The sequence below is a fragment of the Phyllobates terribilis genome, unplaced genomic scaffold, assembly GCF_046119375.1.
Source record: "Phyllobates terribilis strain yellow unplaced genomic scaffold, ASM4611937v1 Scaffold_2__4_contigs__length_985480577, whole genome shotgun sequence".
Classification (NCBI taxonomy): domain Eukaryota; kingdom Metazoa; phylum Chordata; class Amphibia; order Anura; family Dendrobatidae; genus Phyllobates; species Phyllobates terribilis.
This window is the reverse complement of record NW_027362762.1, coordinates 819,061,254-819,080,440: the sequence shown is the minus strand read 5'-3', so window position 1 is coordinate 819,080,440 and position 19,187 is coordinate 819,061,254. Positions and strand designations below refer to the sequence as shown.

Here is a 19,187-nt window from a genome sequence, read left to right as displayed (position 1 = left end):
GTCCCCCCCACTCACATCATTATTTGCAGTCCCCCTCTCCCCCGTCACTTCATCATTTGCAGTCCCCCCCTCTCCTCACTTCATCATTTGCAGTCCCCTCCTCTCCTCATCATTTGCAGTCCCCTCCTCTCCTCATCATTTGCAGTCCCCCCCTCTCCTCACTTCATCATTTGCAGTCCCCCTCTATCCCCTCACTTCATCATTCACAGCCCCCCTCCTCCCCTCTTCCATCATTTGCAGTCCCCCTCTATCCCCTCACTTCATCATTCGCAGCCCCCCTCCTCCCCTCACTCCATCATCTGCAGTCTCTTGTCTCCCACTCACTCCATTTGCAGTCCCCTGTCCCCCTCCCCCTCAGTCATTTGCAGTCCCCTGCCTCTCTCCATCAATTGTAGTTTCCCTCCCTCACCCATTCAATCCATATTAGAAAGAAAAAAAAAAAGGTTTTCATTCTAGCCTCACTTGCGATCCCCTGCAGGCGCAGCTCCGCTTTTGTTGTCCAGGCAACGGCCAGTGGCACGTGTACATGAGGGCGCGTATGTGACGACGTCATCGCGTACGCGTCATCACCTGACCAGAAGTCCGGGAAAGGCAGAGGTAGTTGGAGCTTTGCAGCTGTTCAGGTACTCTGATGGCCGCGGAGCTGCCGTAAAGCTCCCAGCCTGAGGTGTGCGCCGCCAGAGGCGGTGCCCCGGCGCCTTATTACGTCCTGAGGCCTGGTGAGCAGAAGCACAAGAGAAGGGGCCCTAACTGGGCCCGGGACCCCTCTGCTCACTGGGCCCCATACAGCAGTAAGAGCAGAAATGCCCTGATGGCGGCCCTATACGGCGTATGGAGCCGTGGTGTCCAAGCTCAACAGTGTTCATCCGGCTGCCACGGGTCCTACCAACGGCTGATTGACCTACACTAATCTGATAGTGATGACCTATCCTAATGATATCAATATAGGAGTTCTGGATGTTTGGAGCTGTCCTTTGTGATGCCTGATTAACTATGTAAATATGAGCAGTTTATCATAATTTTCAGTCCAATTTTCATAAAAAGTTACGCTTCATCTTCCTGTCCATTGAGTAGAATTTATATTGTAAGTGTAAAATAAAAAAAAAAAAATAGAGGGCTTGGTTTATTCCATCAATTTGAATGGCCACACACATGTAATAGTACAATTCCCCTGTAGTAGGCGATGCAGGAAAATGAGTAGCTAAATGCAACTTCCTCCTGTAAAATCATCTGGTTTTGGCCTGCTGTCAGATTAAAGGGGTTGTCACTAATGAGACGATCCTTTACTTGCATAGGTTTTAAAACACACATTAGATTTGTCTCAGGCTAAGTTAACATTTCTTTTCTGCTCCCTTATAGAAACAGAAAAATGGAAATTATGCAGGAAACCCAATGGACTTATTGACTATCATGGGGTCAAATGGGTTTTCGTTCCATTTTACTGGAAACCATACGTGGAACAGAGCCTCCTAACAGACACAAACACAGGTGTGAACCAAGTCGTAGTGGTTGGCATTGCTGCTTTGTGACCTACATTTAATTCCAACCAATGGCAATATCTGCATGGAGTTTGGAAGTTCTCCCGATGTTTCATTCGGTCTTCCCTGAATTCTCCAATTTTCTCTCACATACCAAAAACATACTGGGGCAAATGTGCTAATCCTGTAGAATGGTTAGACAATGCAGACTTACACTAGACAAGTGTTAAAATGTGCCAAATGCTAGGTTTATAAACGGACAGTGTTACACCGCCTCCTTGTTGAAAAATATGGGGATTAGACGAACAGCACAATGCCCAAAGTGTTTAGGCCCCGGGGCTGACTGGATCCACTTATCGTGGAGATGTCCAAAACTATTTCAATGCTAGGAGAAAGTGATTGATTGCATGAATACTATATTTGGGGTGAGATTAAAGAATAGAGTAACAACTCTAATGACTTCTAATAAAGCATGCGTCAGTGCTGGGTTAGAGCGAAGAAGCAGATCTCACATGCAAGATCTCGCTCTTTCACAGAGAGGAGGTCTGTGGAGGATTATGGGATTCCACTGTGCAAAACTTTTGACCCAACATTTTCGAGAAAGTGCGGACCCTTCTGGCCACTTTTTCCAATAGGTGATATTTAAAAAAATCTGTGGCTACCGACTGTTTTCTTTACTAAAAAAAAGCAGCCATAGACTAGCGGTAGGTCCTCGAAGTCTATCAGTAGAGTTATGTGTGCTTAGTTTTCCTTGTATATCTAATCTTCAAAATAAGGTAGGATGGAAAATTTTACAAAACTTATTTTGTGCAAGGAAAAACTTTTGGATGTAAAAAAACAAGCAACAAAAAAAAAAACATTCCCAGTAAAAGGGCCCTAATACAGCAAGTCACAAGGGAAGTAAAATTGGATCCAGCAAGGCTTGAGGTGAAGATAAAAGAGCCTCTTTTGGTCTATGAAGGGGAAACGGTGAAGGTATAATAACATGGAATGCCACAAGATTATTTAAATAGAAGACTAAAAAAATTTTTTTTTTCTCCACCTGGGAGGTTAAGAAAGTGGGGGTTGGGGGAGCATTAAGGGAGATATGAAGAGGTCAGGGAATTATAATCTGCTTGTATTAAAGGGTTTTATTTTTGGAAACCGTTACAGAAATAAAATAAAAGGTGCTAAATTTAGCAATGGCTCATGCAAGATGAGAAATGTGGTGCATCTTTAAATACTTTTGTCTAACTTTAAACCATTTCTTGGTTGGTTTATATTTTTGCACCTACATTGTATACATATTGTCGTATTTTGAACCACACCTTATTATTGGCTTAGCCCTTTCTCTCCCTGCAAGGCCTAGATTGGAGTAAAATTACAAAAATAGGTGGTCAAATTTCCAATCTGCACTTTGATTTCCTCGGGTTAGAAAACCTCCTTTCAAATGTTATAGTCATATCCACTAACTGAATGAAGCTTAATATTAGTATGCAACCTAATGACATCATGTCAGGCTCTCTCTTTAGTGCTTTGATATTTTGCAAACTAAACAGAACTTCTAGAAGTGCCCTTTAACTTCTGTAACTATAGGAAAGAGCCATCAGTTCCATGCCTGCACTTGTTATAAATTTACCTGAATCTTCTGCTGCCGACGTTTCTGCTCCTCCACTTTCCTCGCCAAGGCTTGCTTCTTGGCACGCAACTCTCGGAAATCATGCTCTGCCCCGCTGCTTTCTGGCTCAGAATCTTCTGCAAACGCTTCAATCACTACATCATCCTGGTTTAAAAACAGGTTTATGAGCAGTTAGTGTAAGATTTACAGTGCATCACCTGAAAGATTAACTTACAGCTTTTGCAGGCAATATTTCCGCTGGTCTTAGAACAAAACCCTGGCATGCTGTAATTCACACCACAAATGGACATATGATGCCATGAAACATTCATTTCACAGAACAGAGTACGGGAAAACGGGAACTCAATCGAAAAACATTTCATAGAATTAAGGTTGAATAGGAATATACCATAATCTTGTCATTAGCCCACCATACAGGATCTGACAGCACTGAACATGGTTACAGGCCGTCTGGTTTCGACAAATATCCATGCAGCCATAACCTAGGAAATCAGCAGCCAACACAAGAGGAACTAGACGGTCAGTTTCTCCATTCAGATATGTTCAGTGGATGTTGGTAGTCTTACAGAGCCATAGGCTTGATGAAGGTCTAGCTAATGGAAAAATATTCTCTATGGGAAGTTGTGGGGTATTAGAGACGGGGTATTAATCAACATCATTAAGGTACTGTATATTTATACGAGCTGACAATTATCAGCTCATATAAACACGCCGGCAATCACTCATTCAATGGGTGATTAGTTTATGCCAGCATATAAATCATCGCTATCGGCAGCACATTGCCATGTGTAAAAAGGAAATGTGCTATACGGGAATAATTGTGTTACTGATCGTTCTGTTCCCATCAGTATTTGTTGGCCGGAATGAAAAAGATAAACTTGTATATATAGTCAATCAGCAGTCGTTAACAAGCCCAAATTGCATTGTAACTCTCCTTACTGGTCATATCTTCAGAAATGATTGTACAGTGGTCGGTTTAGCATGATTACTTTTTGTCACATACAAATTTTTATTGTTTTTTCTCAGCTATTGAAACCACCTTTTTATCCTATGAATCTAACATAATAAAAGGCTCACTAAAAACAGAAAATGCACACAAAGAAATAACAATATAGATATCTAGATCTATCCCCGCAACTGCGCTATTAATCTCCTCCTTTTTTTTAATCCCAGAGGTAAACGATAGAATAGCAAGTTTATAAGAATTCTTCAGCAGAAACCGCTCCCCCATTGCCTTGTGTGCAGTAATAAAAAAAAAATGCAGGTCCCCACCGTGAGCCGTGAGACTCTGGAACTCTCTGGGAGAGGAAGTGGTGATGTCCAACTCACTTAAAAAGTTCAAGAGAGGCCTGGACGCCTTTCTTGAGAACAATAAAATTACATCTTATGCTTAGTGATAGTTAATTAATCCAGGGATTTAATCTGACTGCCAGATTGGTGTCGGGAAGTGAATTTTTCCTCAATGATGTAAATTGGCCTATACCGCATGGGTTTATTTTGCCTTCCCCTGGATCAACGCTGTGGAATAGCTGCAGTGCACAAGAAATAGGCTGAACTAGATGGACGCTTGTCTTTTTTCGGCCTTATAAACTATGTAACTATGTAACCCTAAAGCCACTGATGGAACTGATTAACAGGTGACAAAACCACATTGTTTTCTACAATAAGGTTTCAGGATCAAAGTAGAAAATGTTTCAGAAAAGCAAAATGGTGACTTCTTTAATTACAACACTCATTTCAAGATTTAGCGCCCCTTTAAGATGTCTTGCCGCTTTGTGTCTACAGCTCTTTTGCAAATTTATGCATCTCCATGGTTACAAAGTACAAACAAATCCTGTGTATTTAAAATGCTGCTGTGGTGCATTACCCCACTGCCTCTGCCCCAGGTTCATGGTCACAGAGATGATCTGAAGCTGTGATTTCTTAAATTAAAGCGACCAAACCATTAGAAGACCTTTGTTGAGTCGACAGCTTTGTAAGACATTTAGGCTAAGGACGGGACGTAGGGTTTGTAGCCTATGCTTTGCAAAGGGTGAAGTCACAGATAAACATTTCAGAATATACAAGCTGATTTTTTTTAGTGCCGCATATGACGGGGGTTTAAAAATCCCATCCACATCCACTGTACTGTTTACCAAGGTAACAGAGCCATGTCTGAACATGGCCTTAGTAGTTAGGACTGGTGTTTTTTTTCTCCCCAAAAAACAATAATACTGTCAGACTAAGATGTTTTGTATTTAATGTCATTTTTTTAATTTCCTCTAATTTCGTTGAGAAAGAGAATTGTGGAGGGTTATAGCAATCATAAAATGTATCTAAGATAAAATGCTTTTCAAGTTCAATATATCCAATACGACAGGAAAAATATATATTAAAGTATATTAAAAATGTAATTATCAAGTATTGGAAAACATTTGAGTTTTTATGCCTGCGACATATTAGCAAACTTCTGAATACCTGTGGTAAGAGTGACATTTAGAAACATCCAGCAAGACTATCAGACCCCAAGAGACCACGTCATTTCCAAACAAAGATCACATGAGATCAGGAATATTTACTCACAACCTCTTTCTGGCACATGATACAGACGGAGGGAGGGATATGGCTTATTAGGACATTTCAGCAAAAATCTAGAGTCTTCTAGGGGTTGTCCCCATCAGAAAACGATTCCCCGCAGGCACAGTTAGCTTAAAAAAACACAACAACAAACTGAGCAATACTCACCCCTCCCTGGTCCAGGATTTTGTCCCACCTATGCCTCGGACTGTGATTGTCTGCTGTGGTGACGTCACGTTGACAGCACTGCAGCCAATCACTGACATATAAATCAGCAGAGCCACTGTGTTCAGTGATGGACAGCAGTAATGTCAACATGATGTCACTGCTGCATATAAACAATACAGATCGGGACAGCCGCAGAGAGACCGTGCAGAACCAGGAGGGTGAGTAAGAGGACAGTTTGTTTTCCTGAAGCTAACAGTGCCTGCAGGAAAAAGATTTTTGAAGGGGAACTACCGCTTTAATAAGTGCATATAACTTACCTGTACAATAAGCTGTGTAAAATGTGTATGGGGGTCATTAAACTATCCCCTCAACAGATATCAGCTGAAATAAAAATTGGGCAGCTTAAATTTAAAGGCCCAATCCTTTGTTATCCTGCTAGATAAACTTTTGTGTTAAAAAAAAATCATTACAAATTTTTGGCAATTCTTTTTTATATTTCACAATCTGTATTAAAAATAAAAAGTAGAAAACTTGCAATTTTCATTTTATCCACTGGGGCATTTTAGATTGTAACCGCTTATTGTTTCAGGAAACAACACATGTACATAGCAATAGCAAGAATGATTCGATTCCGACCATATTTTTTGTATTGAAGTGTCTAATTCGCATAAGCAAAGTTCACTGTGAAGGAAGCTGAGGATCGGTGACATCACTTATTGTGATTGGTGGATCAGTGTGTTATCAGCTGAGTAAAGAAGTGTTACCTGTAATTATAATCCTGTCATTGACAATATGAAGCTTTGCTACAAACTCTTTCTTAAAAATACAGGATTAACAAGTCTAAAGCCCAGTGTAAAAATTGCAAAGATTGTAAAAGTTAAAGATTGCAATATAAATATATATATATATATGTATATAAATTGACAATGTTTTTTTTACATACATGTAATAAAAAAAACTTATTTAAATAGGTCATTTTCTGATGATCGCTTCCCTTTAAGAATTTACATGTCTGAGGTAAGGAAATTTGTTTTCAGGGATATTAGCAACTGATCCAAATAATGCCAAATTCTTTACGAGGCTTTAGTCTATGTTCACACGTTGCTTTCTTGCGGCATTTTTTTCTGCAGCCAAAAATTTATTTTTGCTTCTTTTCTTATTTTTTCTGCATTTTCAGGATACCAGGATGTTAGCTTTGCTTTCAGCATGAGTTCATGAAAAAATAAACAATTGCAAATGTAAAAACAACCGGGAAGAAATTGAATAGGTTGGGCATCGTTTACATAACACATTGGTATGGCACTGAGCTGGTAGGGCATTGTTTACTTTACACATTAGTAGGGTACCAAGTTTGTAGGGCATTGTTTACTTTACACATTGATAGGGCACTGAGTGTGGTAGGGCATTAATTACTTTACACGTTAGTAGGGTACAGAATTAGTAGGACACCGTTTACTTTATACTTCAGTAGGGTACAAAGTTGGTAGGGCATTGTTCACTTTACACATGGATAGGGCACTGTTTACTTTACACTTTGGTAGAGCACTGAGTGTGGTAGGACATTAATTACTTTACACGTTAGTAGGGTTTCAACTTAGTAGGGCATTATTTACTTTACACATTGGTAGGGTACTGAGTTTGTAGGGCATTGTTTAATTTACACATTGGTAGGGCACTGAGATGGTCAGGCATGGTTTACTTTAATTAAATTAGTGATTTGTGTAAAACTGTACTAATACTAACATCCAAGCTCATGTGAGGATCACAACACATTATGGTTTAAACGTGGTAAAATCACAGAAATAAATGTGTTTCACATCCTGCTATACTTGCTTTTTTTTTTCACCGAAAATGCTGCAAAAACGCAAAGCAGCATTTTTGCACTTATTCATTGCTTTCTATGAGTGAAAAAATGCTGAAAGAATTGACATGTTTCAGTTTTCAAAAATGCAGTAGCTTTCCAACTCAGTAAGGAAAAAACAAGCAAGATTTCTGAAATCTCACAGCTTTTGCTGAAACTTTAAAAAGCCGCTTTTAATCTGCATAAAAAAACCTGCAGCAAAAATGCAACATTTGAACAGTCTTAGTGTCCAAGTGATTTTTCTATACTTTTTTTTGAGAGTTTTTAAGGCATTTATTATCTATCATCCCAATATTGAGATGACTGCCATGAGATGACCAGCTTTGAATAAAATAAAAAAAAATAAAATATGTCACTACAGTGGGAATCCCCCCGCCCCCACCAAATCAGGCTAAAGTCATATGTCTGTATTTATAAATTGATTTTTTAATCTCCTTTGCCATCTCCAGGTCATACTAAGGTAATTAAATGCTCATATCTTGTAGACTGTGAGCCTTCACGGGCAGGGTCCTCTCTCCTCCTGTGCCAGACGCTGACTTGTATTGTTTAAGATTATTGTACTTGTTTTTATTATGTATACCTCTTTTCATAGGTAAAGCGCCATGGAATAAATGGCACTATAATAATAAATAATAATAATATTTTGAACATAAAAAACCCCCCAAGAATGTAGAGACGTTTTCTGTATTGAATGGTTGTCCATGGCTATCCCTTCCCCAGGTCCATCCTGGGAAGGAGGAAGGCAGGCTGCTCACACACAGCTCAGTCTCACTTCCCCGTCTCTTGGTAGCGTATCTCCAGTAGAAGTTTAGAAAGAGGTATGTTTCAGCGGCATGTGGTAAAAGTCTGTTCAGATCAGGAGTTAAATGTGGCTCCTGGTTAACTTATGAGAGGTCAAGTGCTAGTCAAAGGGTATGTAGATTGTATGGTCAGCTTTCATAAGATCTGGGTGCTAGGGTCCCACCTACTAACCATAGGGGAACTTCTCACTTACCAAATGACTAAGGGCATCAACGACTATATGTGAGTAAGGAGGAGGGGACACCCCAATGTCAGCTAAGGGTCACAAGTTCACTGTGTCTGGTAGTCAGCGCTACAAGAACGTGAGAAAGTGAGCTGCTTCCAGTGACACTCGTGCATTACACAGCCTGGGCTTCATGAGAAGTAGATGGCTATGAAGGGAAAAGTACAACCTTTACCAAATCTCTGTCTGGTAATGGAAAATGGGTTGTATTCAAAGACAAATAATACCAACTCTGTAAGATAAGTGTGCGAGATAGTAATGAATCTATATTCATAGTCACTGCATATCTAGTGTGAAAAGGAACCTGTCACCAGATAAAACACTGTTAACCTGCAGGTTAATAGCGTTATCAACCTGCCCGATGCCGGCAAGTAGCCGAACGCTGCGGGGAGAAAATGTAACTTTATTCTCCCCGGCAGCGTTCTGGTTTCAGTCACAGCTCGGAGTATACAGAGCTGCAGCTGTAACAGCGCCCCGGCCCTGACTGACAGTCGGTCCCAATGTAGAGCCAGTGTCCGTCAGGGCCGGGGCGCGGTTACAGCTGCTGCTCTGTATACTCCGAGCTGTGACTGAACCGACGCCAGCGCTGCCCCCGTTACTGAAACTGAATGCTGCCGGGGAAAATAAAGGCAGATTAGTAACGCTATTATCCTGAAGATTATACCCATATCTGCAGGTTAATAGTGTTTTTTCTGGTGCCCGGTTCCCTTTAATACACAGATCAACCATAATGGTATAACCATGTAGAGGTGTGGTGAATACATAATGGCATCTGGAACTGGGGGGGGACATAGGAGGCAGAACGTGAACAGTTACATAGGTTGTAAAAAGACCTTGGTCCATCAAGTTCAACCTTCCTCCACCAATTGTACATTTTGTCACTAAATTATCTATAACCCACAATGTTCTTAGTATCGAGGAAATCTTTCAGCCCTTTTTTGAGATCTGTTATACTATCTGCCATCACTACCTCTTGTGGTCGGACATTCCACAATCTGACTGCTCTGACTGTAAAGAACCCTTTCCTGTTTAGCTGCCGGAATCACCTTTCTTCCACCCGTAATGTGTGCCCCCTGGACCTTAGTATGGTCTTTGGAAGGAATAAGTTATGTGCCACTACTTTGTACTGTACTGAAAATAACCTCGGCACTCAATGGATATGAAAGAATATGATATTTTATTATAATATGCAGTCCAAATTATAAGTAAACGTTTCGGTCCACATTGACCTTCATCAGTATTGCAGACTGCCAGTGAAAGTGTGCGTGGCTGAACAGCCCGGACAAAGAGTCTCTAAGGCTACCTGAGCGGTGACCTGTGTATGGCCTGGACTACGCGGTATCCCCCGCTGATGAAGGTCAATGTGGACCGAAACGTTTACTTATAATTTGGACTGCATATTATAATAAAATATCATATTCTTTCATATCCATTGAGTGCAGAGGTTATTTTCAGTATAGTATGGGTTCGGCCCCTACTCGTGCACCACTTTAAACAGCTGTGCAGTGTTTTTTTGCTACTACTTTGTACTGATCACACATGTAAATGAGATCTCCTCTGACATCTTTTTTCTAAGCTAAACAAGCCAAACTTTTCCACCCTCTCCTCATATGAGAGGCCTCCATCTCTTGTAATAATCTAGTTGCTGTCTTTGAATTAACTTAATATCCTAGGGCTGATTGATGTGTATACATACTGTAGGCCACAAAGGCTCATAGATCAGAGCTGCCACCAGGAATTTCAGGGCCCCATAAAGACAAAATTTTCAGGCCCCCTTGAGACTCCACTCAGGCTCTGCCTCCACCCCTTGAACCTGCCACAGTCCCACCGCCCATGCTTGGAAAAATTCCACTTCTGCACCACATCCTTACCAATCTCACATTAACAGTTCCCATCAAACACCAGATCACACACATAGCCAGTAGACTCTTTTTGCCAGCCCCTACTCTACTCTAACCTATTATACATTTCGTAAAGGGAATGTGTCACCCCCTGGGAGATATCAGAGCTATACTACGGCCATACAGGGTATAGAAAAGTAAATCTATACTTACCTGTATGGCCCATAGCAGAGGTCTGATAGCAGAGAAAAGCACTTTTATCAATTCTACTTTGTACAGGCTTAGAGTCCTGGGGACGGGAAGAAATCCTCGCCTATGTGCTTATTATTCCCCTATGATAATATATGATAATTAAGCAGAGAGGCGTGATTTATGGGAATAATAAGCAGATAGGTGGAGATTTCTTCCCGTCCCCCGGACGCCAAGCCTGTACAAAGTAGAACTGATTAAAGTGCTTTTCTCTGCAATCAGACCTCTGCTATGGGCCATACAGGTAAGTATAGATTTACTTTTCTATCACCAGCATGGCCATAGTAGAGATCCGATATCACCCAGGGGGGTGACACATTCCCTTTAAAATATCCAACACTCTTTTTAGGTATATTTTTTTTTATTTTTCTTTAAGGGAATGAGTCACATACATTTTTAAACTAATCGAGACCAGATTGTGATAATCTTTTATAATCTGTATTTCTGATTGCAGTTTATTGTATTCTGTTTTCTGTATATCTATGGAAGCTGCTCTCTTGGAGATATGGACATTTCAGGGGGCGATTAGCGTTACGGGGCCCCTATTTTCGGGATCAGTGGGAGTTCTACTTCCCCACTTATCACAAGAATGGGCCCCCCGTAAATCTCATCGTGCCCCGAAATAAGCGGAGCAGCTGATTGGGCATGCGTGCAGCTGCTTGATTGTAAGGGCCAGCTCACACGGCAGATTTTTAATCTGAATTTTGGTGCAGACAGATCCTCTCTCTACACGTCTGCGGCTAAAACCCTCCGTTGCACAATCCTCATCGTTGTCTCTCATAGAGATGAATGGAAGGCATGAAGGAAGCGGCTGCCGTGGATATTCAGCAGAATGTCGGCATGGCAGTCCACACCAAACTTGTGCTTGAAGTTGTGAATTGGCGCTAATAATTATCCCATATGTTGTGTATAGGGGATAAGTATTAGGTTACTAGAATATCCCCTTTAAGACAGGCAACTGTACTTTATTGCAGGCAGGCAGCAGTCCGTAGGGTTGAACTTAGTAATACATAGTAGTCTGCAGGCAGGCCTCAAACTTCACACTCCATGAGCAGGGAGGGGGGCAATAAGAGGGGTGGACGGGCCAACAGGTGGGCGAATGGGAAGACGGACGGGCAAGTGAACAGGCGAGTGCATCTCATCACTTTCGGGCCCTCAACTCCTGCATATAATGTGCCACAAGGGCCCGGGATGCTCCGGCAGGTTAGGAAAGGGCACACCAGCAGCGTCTGGGTCCAGCCCCCTCTCCTGCAGCCATACAATGTAAGTAGCTGCGGCTGTGAGTCACTTGGGCCCCGGGCTTAGTAAAGCAAAGTAAAGTAATTAGCTGGGGCCCCAGCGTGCCATGCAGTCTGCCAGTCCGTTTATACAGTGGCTCGGCTGTACTACCTCAGCGCAGGCTGTGCACCGTGTCTCACCTAGTCCGGGCCCCACATCTTTGCTTCTGCTCACCGGGCCCCATACACCAGTAGTGGCCTTAATGCTCTGATGGAGGCCCTGTCATAGATATTGCACTGCCCTAATGTTTACAATAGGACTAGAAATGCAGAGACGATATATAGTAACCTACCAGATTGCTTCTTCTATTAGCAAACCGGCCTATGAAATATGAGAGCTGGGACCCGATTGGTTCCCATGGGCTATGGCTTTACTTTTAATTTACACTAGTTTTTGGTAATCTCCTAAAATGTTTTAACTGTGCCTACTGCGATTTGTTTATTCTTTAAATAAAATAGGATTCTTTTCCAAAAGTTTCCCATGAATAACCTTGGTGCAACCCAGAGAAAGCTTTTTACCCACCAGGATCTCTTGTTTTTGTAATGTTTCCGATTACGGCAAAAAAAAAAAAAAATCACCTCTGCCATTCCTCATAGATTGTGGTCTGTTCACTGTTCATGTGATAACGGTCCTACGGCTGGAAAACCTTTGGTACCGGACAGATCATTTGCACTATGACCAAGGTCTAACACTTTCGGTTGGACTGTACTTTGTTAAAGTGTAGAAATACGACAGGTCGCCTGATGATAGCAAAGGAGGGCAATCAGATCTCAGATATGGCATCTTTGATGATGACTACTATTTGGTGGTCACTGACATAGTACGTTACATGTAAGGCAGAGGCTGATGCGTAACTACAACTCCAAGCATGCAAACAGTTGTAGTATTGCAACAGTTGGAAAGCCAAGACCTCTACGTTAAGGGTTACATTAAAGCCCAACAGGCAGAAGCTTTTCCATAGAGTACAGTTATTTTGGTCGCCTTTGGGTTGTTCCTTGATTGGGGCTCAAATGTAACGACGTGTGAAGATTGCATCTCTGATTGTAATTTGCCGGCCAGACATTTTTATACACAGCATAATCCACAGTGGTGGGACCTGAAAATGTCTAAGTCCAAACCCCTGTGATTCCATGTGGCTGCCCCCAATGCATTGCTAGATGTGAGCGAGTACATGGGAGGTTGAGCAGAGCTCTTGCCTCAAACTTCTTAATCAGATCAGGATGTGAGGGACAGACAGGGTTCAGTGGAGGGGGTAGTGGGATGGGTGCTGTCAGCTCTTCCTGTACGTGTCAAATAGACTTCAATTCACCCTGAGCACAGCACAAAGATATACGCCCACAAACTTTATCCCCAATCTGAACTCAACACCCCCTCCCTCTCCCCTCATTCCCCCGTCTCGGCTGCAACACATTATTATTAAAAAAAAAAAAAAAAAAGCCATGAAATAATAGCAGCAGATGATGGATGTGGTAGAGAGACAGGGACCGTAAAACACGCATTAGGATGATACAGGAAAGAATGTGGATATGTATAATGGGGGTGGCATGTCTGGATGTGGCACTCGGGAAAATCAGGCTCCAGCACATACTTGGCACATCGCTCAGATATCAATTGTTTTAAGAAATAACAAAAAACTCAGATATTGTTTCTTCTGGGTTGCTTGTAGTTCTTACCACTGGCTCAGTGGGTAAACCCCAGTCTCCCCCACTTTTAACCAATACCTGATCTTCCAGTTGGTTTCCCTCCGGGCTTCCTGTTTCCTTTCCTATGGCGTCTGGGACGGGTGCCACTGACACATACTTTCCACCCTTGAATGCCAGCAGAGGCTCTTCTTGTCCGCACAGTGCTTCCAGGAAATATTTCAGTACTGTGACCCGCTTACAATCCGCAGCAATAATCTAGAGGGGGAGAAGGAGGGAGAATAGATAATGAGAAAGGAAAACACTGAGCAGAGGCAGAAGAGAAGGGCCAAGTGTTCCATTAACCCTCTGAGTCTGATCTGCATTGTAGACGGAGCTTGTAACAGAAAAACGTCCCCAGACGCCACCGCTACAAATTCACTTCATGGTAATCTGCATTACCGCCACCTCGCAACACCAAATTAAAAACACACCATATATTCATGAATGGAAAACCAACGTGCCACGAGCTGTAGAACTACAAGTCTCAGCATGCCAGGAAATGAATGGCATATTTACTTCTGCTACCACAGCTGAGCCACAAGTTTTCACTTCTGTGTATATGAACAATTGTATTCTCTATTTCGCCAAACCACAAAACTGCATCTGACGTTTTACAGGAAAATTACAGAACAAAGAAAACCTCCACTCAGGTCAATTGGCATAACATGGGCTCCAGAAGTCTGGGCACCGACTGTGGTCAAGAGCGAAAAGACCATGGGACTTCCTAATGCACAAATATATATATATATTAAGAAAAATCTGATTAATAACGAATCCTGAAATGGGGAATCAACTGGTGTGATGGCTGCCAGTCTCCATCAGTTCTTATCAGCACAGAACTTATTACAAAGGGCTCTCCTATAATAAGCGATGGCTTGTCATCCAAACAGCCATCTCTCACGGCCCACCACCACAAGCATACACGTGTGGCTCAGTGTGCACGTTTTCCCAATGTAAACCAGAGACACCTCGGGAGGCAGATTAGCGCCATGGGAATGTACAGGGATTAGGTGTTACAATTCAGCATGCCGGATTATTCTCTCCCTCTTTATCATCTGTCCATGAAAAGTCAGAAGGCCAGCATACAAATTGGCCACTTCGGATAACTTTTTTTTGTATTTTTAAAGGGGGTGTCTGACCACTTAAAATGTTTTTTAAAAATTGCTCAGAATGGTGTAAAATAATAATGTAGATCCTGTTCCAAAATTTCCTGGGTCCACCATCATAGTCTGGTCTTCCTTCCTTGTTTGTTTGGTTTGGACAGTTATGCGACTGCTGCAGCCAATCTGTAGGTCACTGACTAGTGATTAGCTGCACCAGTCACATGTTCGTCCAGAAGGAGCAGGAAGTACTGGAGGACTCAAGGAATGTAGAAAGGGAGATGCCGGGGAATCTGTCATCAGAAATTGGCCTATTGTTAAATTAGGTTTTTATGTTAAATGTATTTAAAAAAAAATGATTTGTGTCTTAAAAAAATCTAAAAATGTTCATATTGGCCACTAGGCCTTACTATTGGACTCCTACTTCCTTTTGGGCACATGGACATTCGCAGCAATAGAATTACAACCTGATTTGTTTATAGAGAAGTATATACTGGGCATGCTCTAATCTTGGTAAAGGTCATTGTGAAGAGAAGGGAGAAGGTGAGCTTTGCCCATCACCTACTGTGAGTGATGGATCCTGTGTTACCTGCTTTCACCTTTCATTGTAACCCTATGGGTAATTATAATGAGACTGCCGATAAGTCATCTGTACAGAACAGGAAATGTGAGTCAGCTATAAGGCTTAGTAGCTATTGTGCAAATTGCACGCTTTTTTAATAGATAGTAATATGGAAAATTGAAAAAATAAATAAATTAACCCCTTCTGACATCTAATTTCCGTTATATTTTTATTATCTCCTCCCCTTTTCCCAAGAGCCATAACTTTTTTTATTTTCTGTCCACATAGATGTAAGATAGCATGTTTTTTTTTTTTTGCAGAATGAGTTGTACTTTTGAATGACGCCATTCATTTTAACGAAGTGTACTGGAAAATGAGAAAATTTCAAAGTGCAATGAAACTGCAAAGCAAAAACAAAAAACAGCAATTCTGACATTTTAGTGGGGAATTGTTTTTACAGCATATATTGTATCATAAAAATGACCTGGAAATATGATTCTCCACTAAGATCACAGTGATACCAAACTTAAACGGTTTAATTATTATTTTACCAGTGGGAAAGAAAATGTAAAATTTGTATAAAAAAAAAAAAAAGAATATTCTGATCGTGTGTGTCGCTAGTAATATTTTCATTTTTCAGTTAACGTGTGAAAACATATTCTTTTTAATGATACCACTGAGGGCGATATAACATTTTGATCACTTCTTTCAGAATTTTTTTACAGCGCTAAATAAAAAAAGACCCGCAATTTTGGCATTTGGAATTTTGTTTTGTTCACAGCATTTTTGATAGATCATACTTTTACGGATGCGGTGATACCACGTGTGTCTTTTTTTTCTCATTTTTTAACATCTTTTTAATGATGGAAAAAGCGGACTGATTCAGATTGACGGTGTTTTTTATTTTTTTCATACTTTTTTTTTTTTTTTTATTATTTCATTTTTTTACTATATTTCTAAATCCCCTCAGGAGCCTTGAACCTGCTATCAACTGATCACCTACACTATATACAGCAATACCAAAGTATTGTTGAATATAGAAAAAAATCAGTGTCTCCTTTAAAGGCCAACCACAGGATGGGTTTTAACGGAGTTCAGTCACAGAGGTCTTCAACAGACCCCAAGCTGTCATATCAACCCATTGGCACCCCGCAATGACGTCGCAGGGCTGTCGATGGTTGCACAAAATGAGGAGATAGGCTACGTCCACACAATGAGCTTTTGTCGTTGTGTATTTTGGCGCAGCCAAAAAGGCACTGCCTTAAAGTTGCAGTAAAATGGATGGGATTTATGGAAATCTCATGTCCACTGTGCTTCTATTTAACGCAGCGTAGACTGACCTGCGGTGCTCATTTCAAATCCGCAGAATTTAAAATTTTCTTGAGGATACGCCAAGTTTTCTGTGAAGGAATTTCCCCATAGACTTGCAATAGGTGCAAACATTCCGCAGGTAAAAAAAGCACGTGCGTTTCCGCATCAAAAGCGCATATAATCTGCACCTAAGTATATCTAAGTTTTATCAAAGCCAAATACCAGAAAGTAACAAAAACAAAGCAGCTTTATTTAAAGCATGGCACACCAACAAGAGACAAAACCTAATTTAAATACTAGGTTAGCCTAATAGCGGCCAACAGGTAACATGTCTGCTCTAACATTGGTTATGGTGAAATCAAATTTAGTGGAAGAATGCATTTAAAAGTAATCTTCATTTACAACACAGGACCTTCTCCAAGCAGGAAGCAGCTGATTAAGCTATAAATTACACATAAAGGTCAGTTTCCTTGGAGAGTTATTTCAGCAATCCTAGAAAATAAAAATCTCCATAAAAAATGGAACCATTACAGGCCAAAAAGTATGTGACTTACAGATGTAGCAGAGGTGCGCTTGCCATATACAACAAGTGATCGTGAGGTCAGGTGTCATCAGCAGTTTTATGTACGATTGCAAGTAAATCTGCAGCTGTGTGAACGGCTGTAAATGCGGAGCCGCGGCATGGACAGCACCTGAAGTGTGCAATGGTCTGCACTTGTCACATATCCATCTATATGGTCACCAGTTCCACATAATGCTATTCCGATACTGGGACTTTTCATACACACAATACAGTAATAGTATCCAAAATGAACCCGAGCAATGGTGGCACAGTTGGGCTATGTTCACACGTTGCTTTTTTGTGTGCAAATTTTAAGCTGCGTTTTGCAGTACCATCAAAGGCTAAGAGATTTCACAAATCTCATGTACACACTTTTTTTCCTGAATGACACAACGTGTGAACATAGCCTAATGGTGGGAAATGTGGCAAGAAGAACTACAGTGAAAATACATAAAAAAATAGTTTGGGGGAGGGTGTTTATGACCCTGTCAAACACCACTTCTGTCCTTTGTGAATAACCAGAGATCATATGGCTTTCTGGTAGAATACTATACATTTTATTGCCATATAGAACACGCAATCTCTTCCTGTTCCACTTTTATTGGAGCTGTACATTTCTTTTCTATACTTTTGTGGTTAGTGTAATTCTTTTGGTAAAAGACTTGACAAACAATAGACTAATATACATAATGCGCCATGTACACGGATAGCTCAAGATCAGGAAGACTGGATAGTGCAGGACACTTACCATCCCTAGTAATATTACTAGAAATGACACTAAGAATCATATGTATTATACATAGTAAGGACCCCTAACACTGCGGCCAGAGGTGTTGGATGGCTCTGCCTACCTGCTGCTTCACACTACTCTGGTGTAACAGTGTAATCCAGCTGGGTACATCTGGCCCTCACATATATACTGCCTTAGTCCTCACTTTTTCTTGTACGGAAAAATGGACTGTTCTTCAGAGTTTTGGATCCAAGTTTCATCAGTGTTTGGTCGGTGTCAGATTTTATCATCAGTGTTTTATCAGTGATTTTCATGTATAAACAAAATAGATAAATTACAAATCTTCTCCTACACGTTAGAATGTAAATTACAGACGGCACATGGATTCTCACACAATGATGATCCATGTGCTGTCTGTGATTTTTACAGATCCATAGACTTGTATGGGTAATTTAGATCAAAATATGGATCAAGCACGGATGTCTCCGTGATTTTTTTGTGGATACACGGACATGTTAACAGCCCCACAGACTATAATGGGTACGTGTTCTATCTGTGAAAATCATGCATAGAACACGTATGTGAAAAATGGGCATCTGAATGAGGTCTTATGCCGGTTTCACGTGTCCAACATTCATGGACTTAGTACTGGACTAGCTGTGGGTCAGCATAGCTGCCGGGGAGGCAGAGGGGATAGTGGCCCTGGGCCCCACGCTCTGAGGGGCCCACCCAGAGATAAGCTAGTGTAACTGTATGGACATGCGCAGCACAGCGATATAGTTATACTCTGGGGCAGAGTAGGGAGACTCGATGTCCCTGCACTGTCAAGCGGCAGCTATGGGGCCCATGAGCAGGAGGGGGCCCCCCCGGTGCCAGCATCGGGCCCCCTGCCTGTCACCGCAAGTTCAATGATGAGAGAGGGAGCGCGACGCTCCCTCTCCCATCAATTCCCCTCTGCGTCTGACATCACTGACAGCGGGCGTGATGACGTCATCACTTGGCGCTTGCTGTCCTGAGAGGTGCAGGTGCTCGGAGAAGCACGGGGAACAAGGAGGAGAGGTGAGTATTGTATGTATTTATTTTATGGGGGTGCATTATACTATACAGAGTCTGCCTATGGGGGTGCATTATACAGGGTGGGCCATTTATATGGATACACATAAATAA

At 41.5% G+C, this 19,187-nt stretch overlaps 1 protein-coding gene across 1 annotated transcript in view; it reads right to left on the bottom strand.

Moving 5' to 3' along the window:
* The window catches only part of SMG6 (SMG6 nonsense mediated mRNA decay factor), a 289,497-nt gene that overhangs the window by 17,659 nt on the left and 252,651 nt on the right, over positions 1 to 19,187 (bottom strand). Inside the window, exons 14-15 of the mRNA XM_073667669.1 lie at positions 13,795 to 13,971; positions 3,097 to 3,240 (exon numbers count right to left, since the gene is read on the bottom strand). Coding sequence (XP_073523770.1) covers positions 3,097 to 3,240; positions 13,795 to 13,971 — 321 coding nt within the window. The remainder of the gene's footprint in view (positions 1 to 3,096; positions 3,241 to 13,794; positions 13,972 to 19,187) is intronic.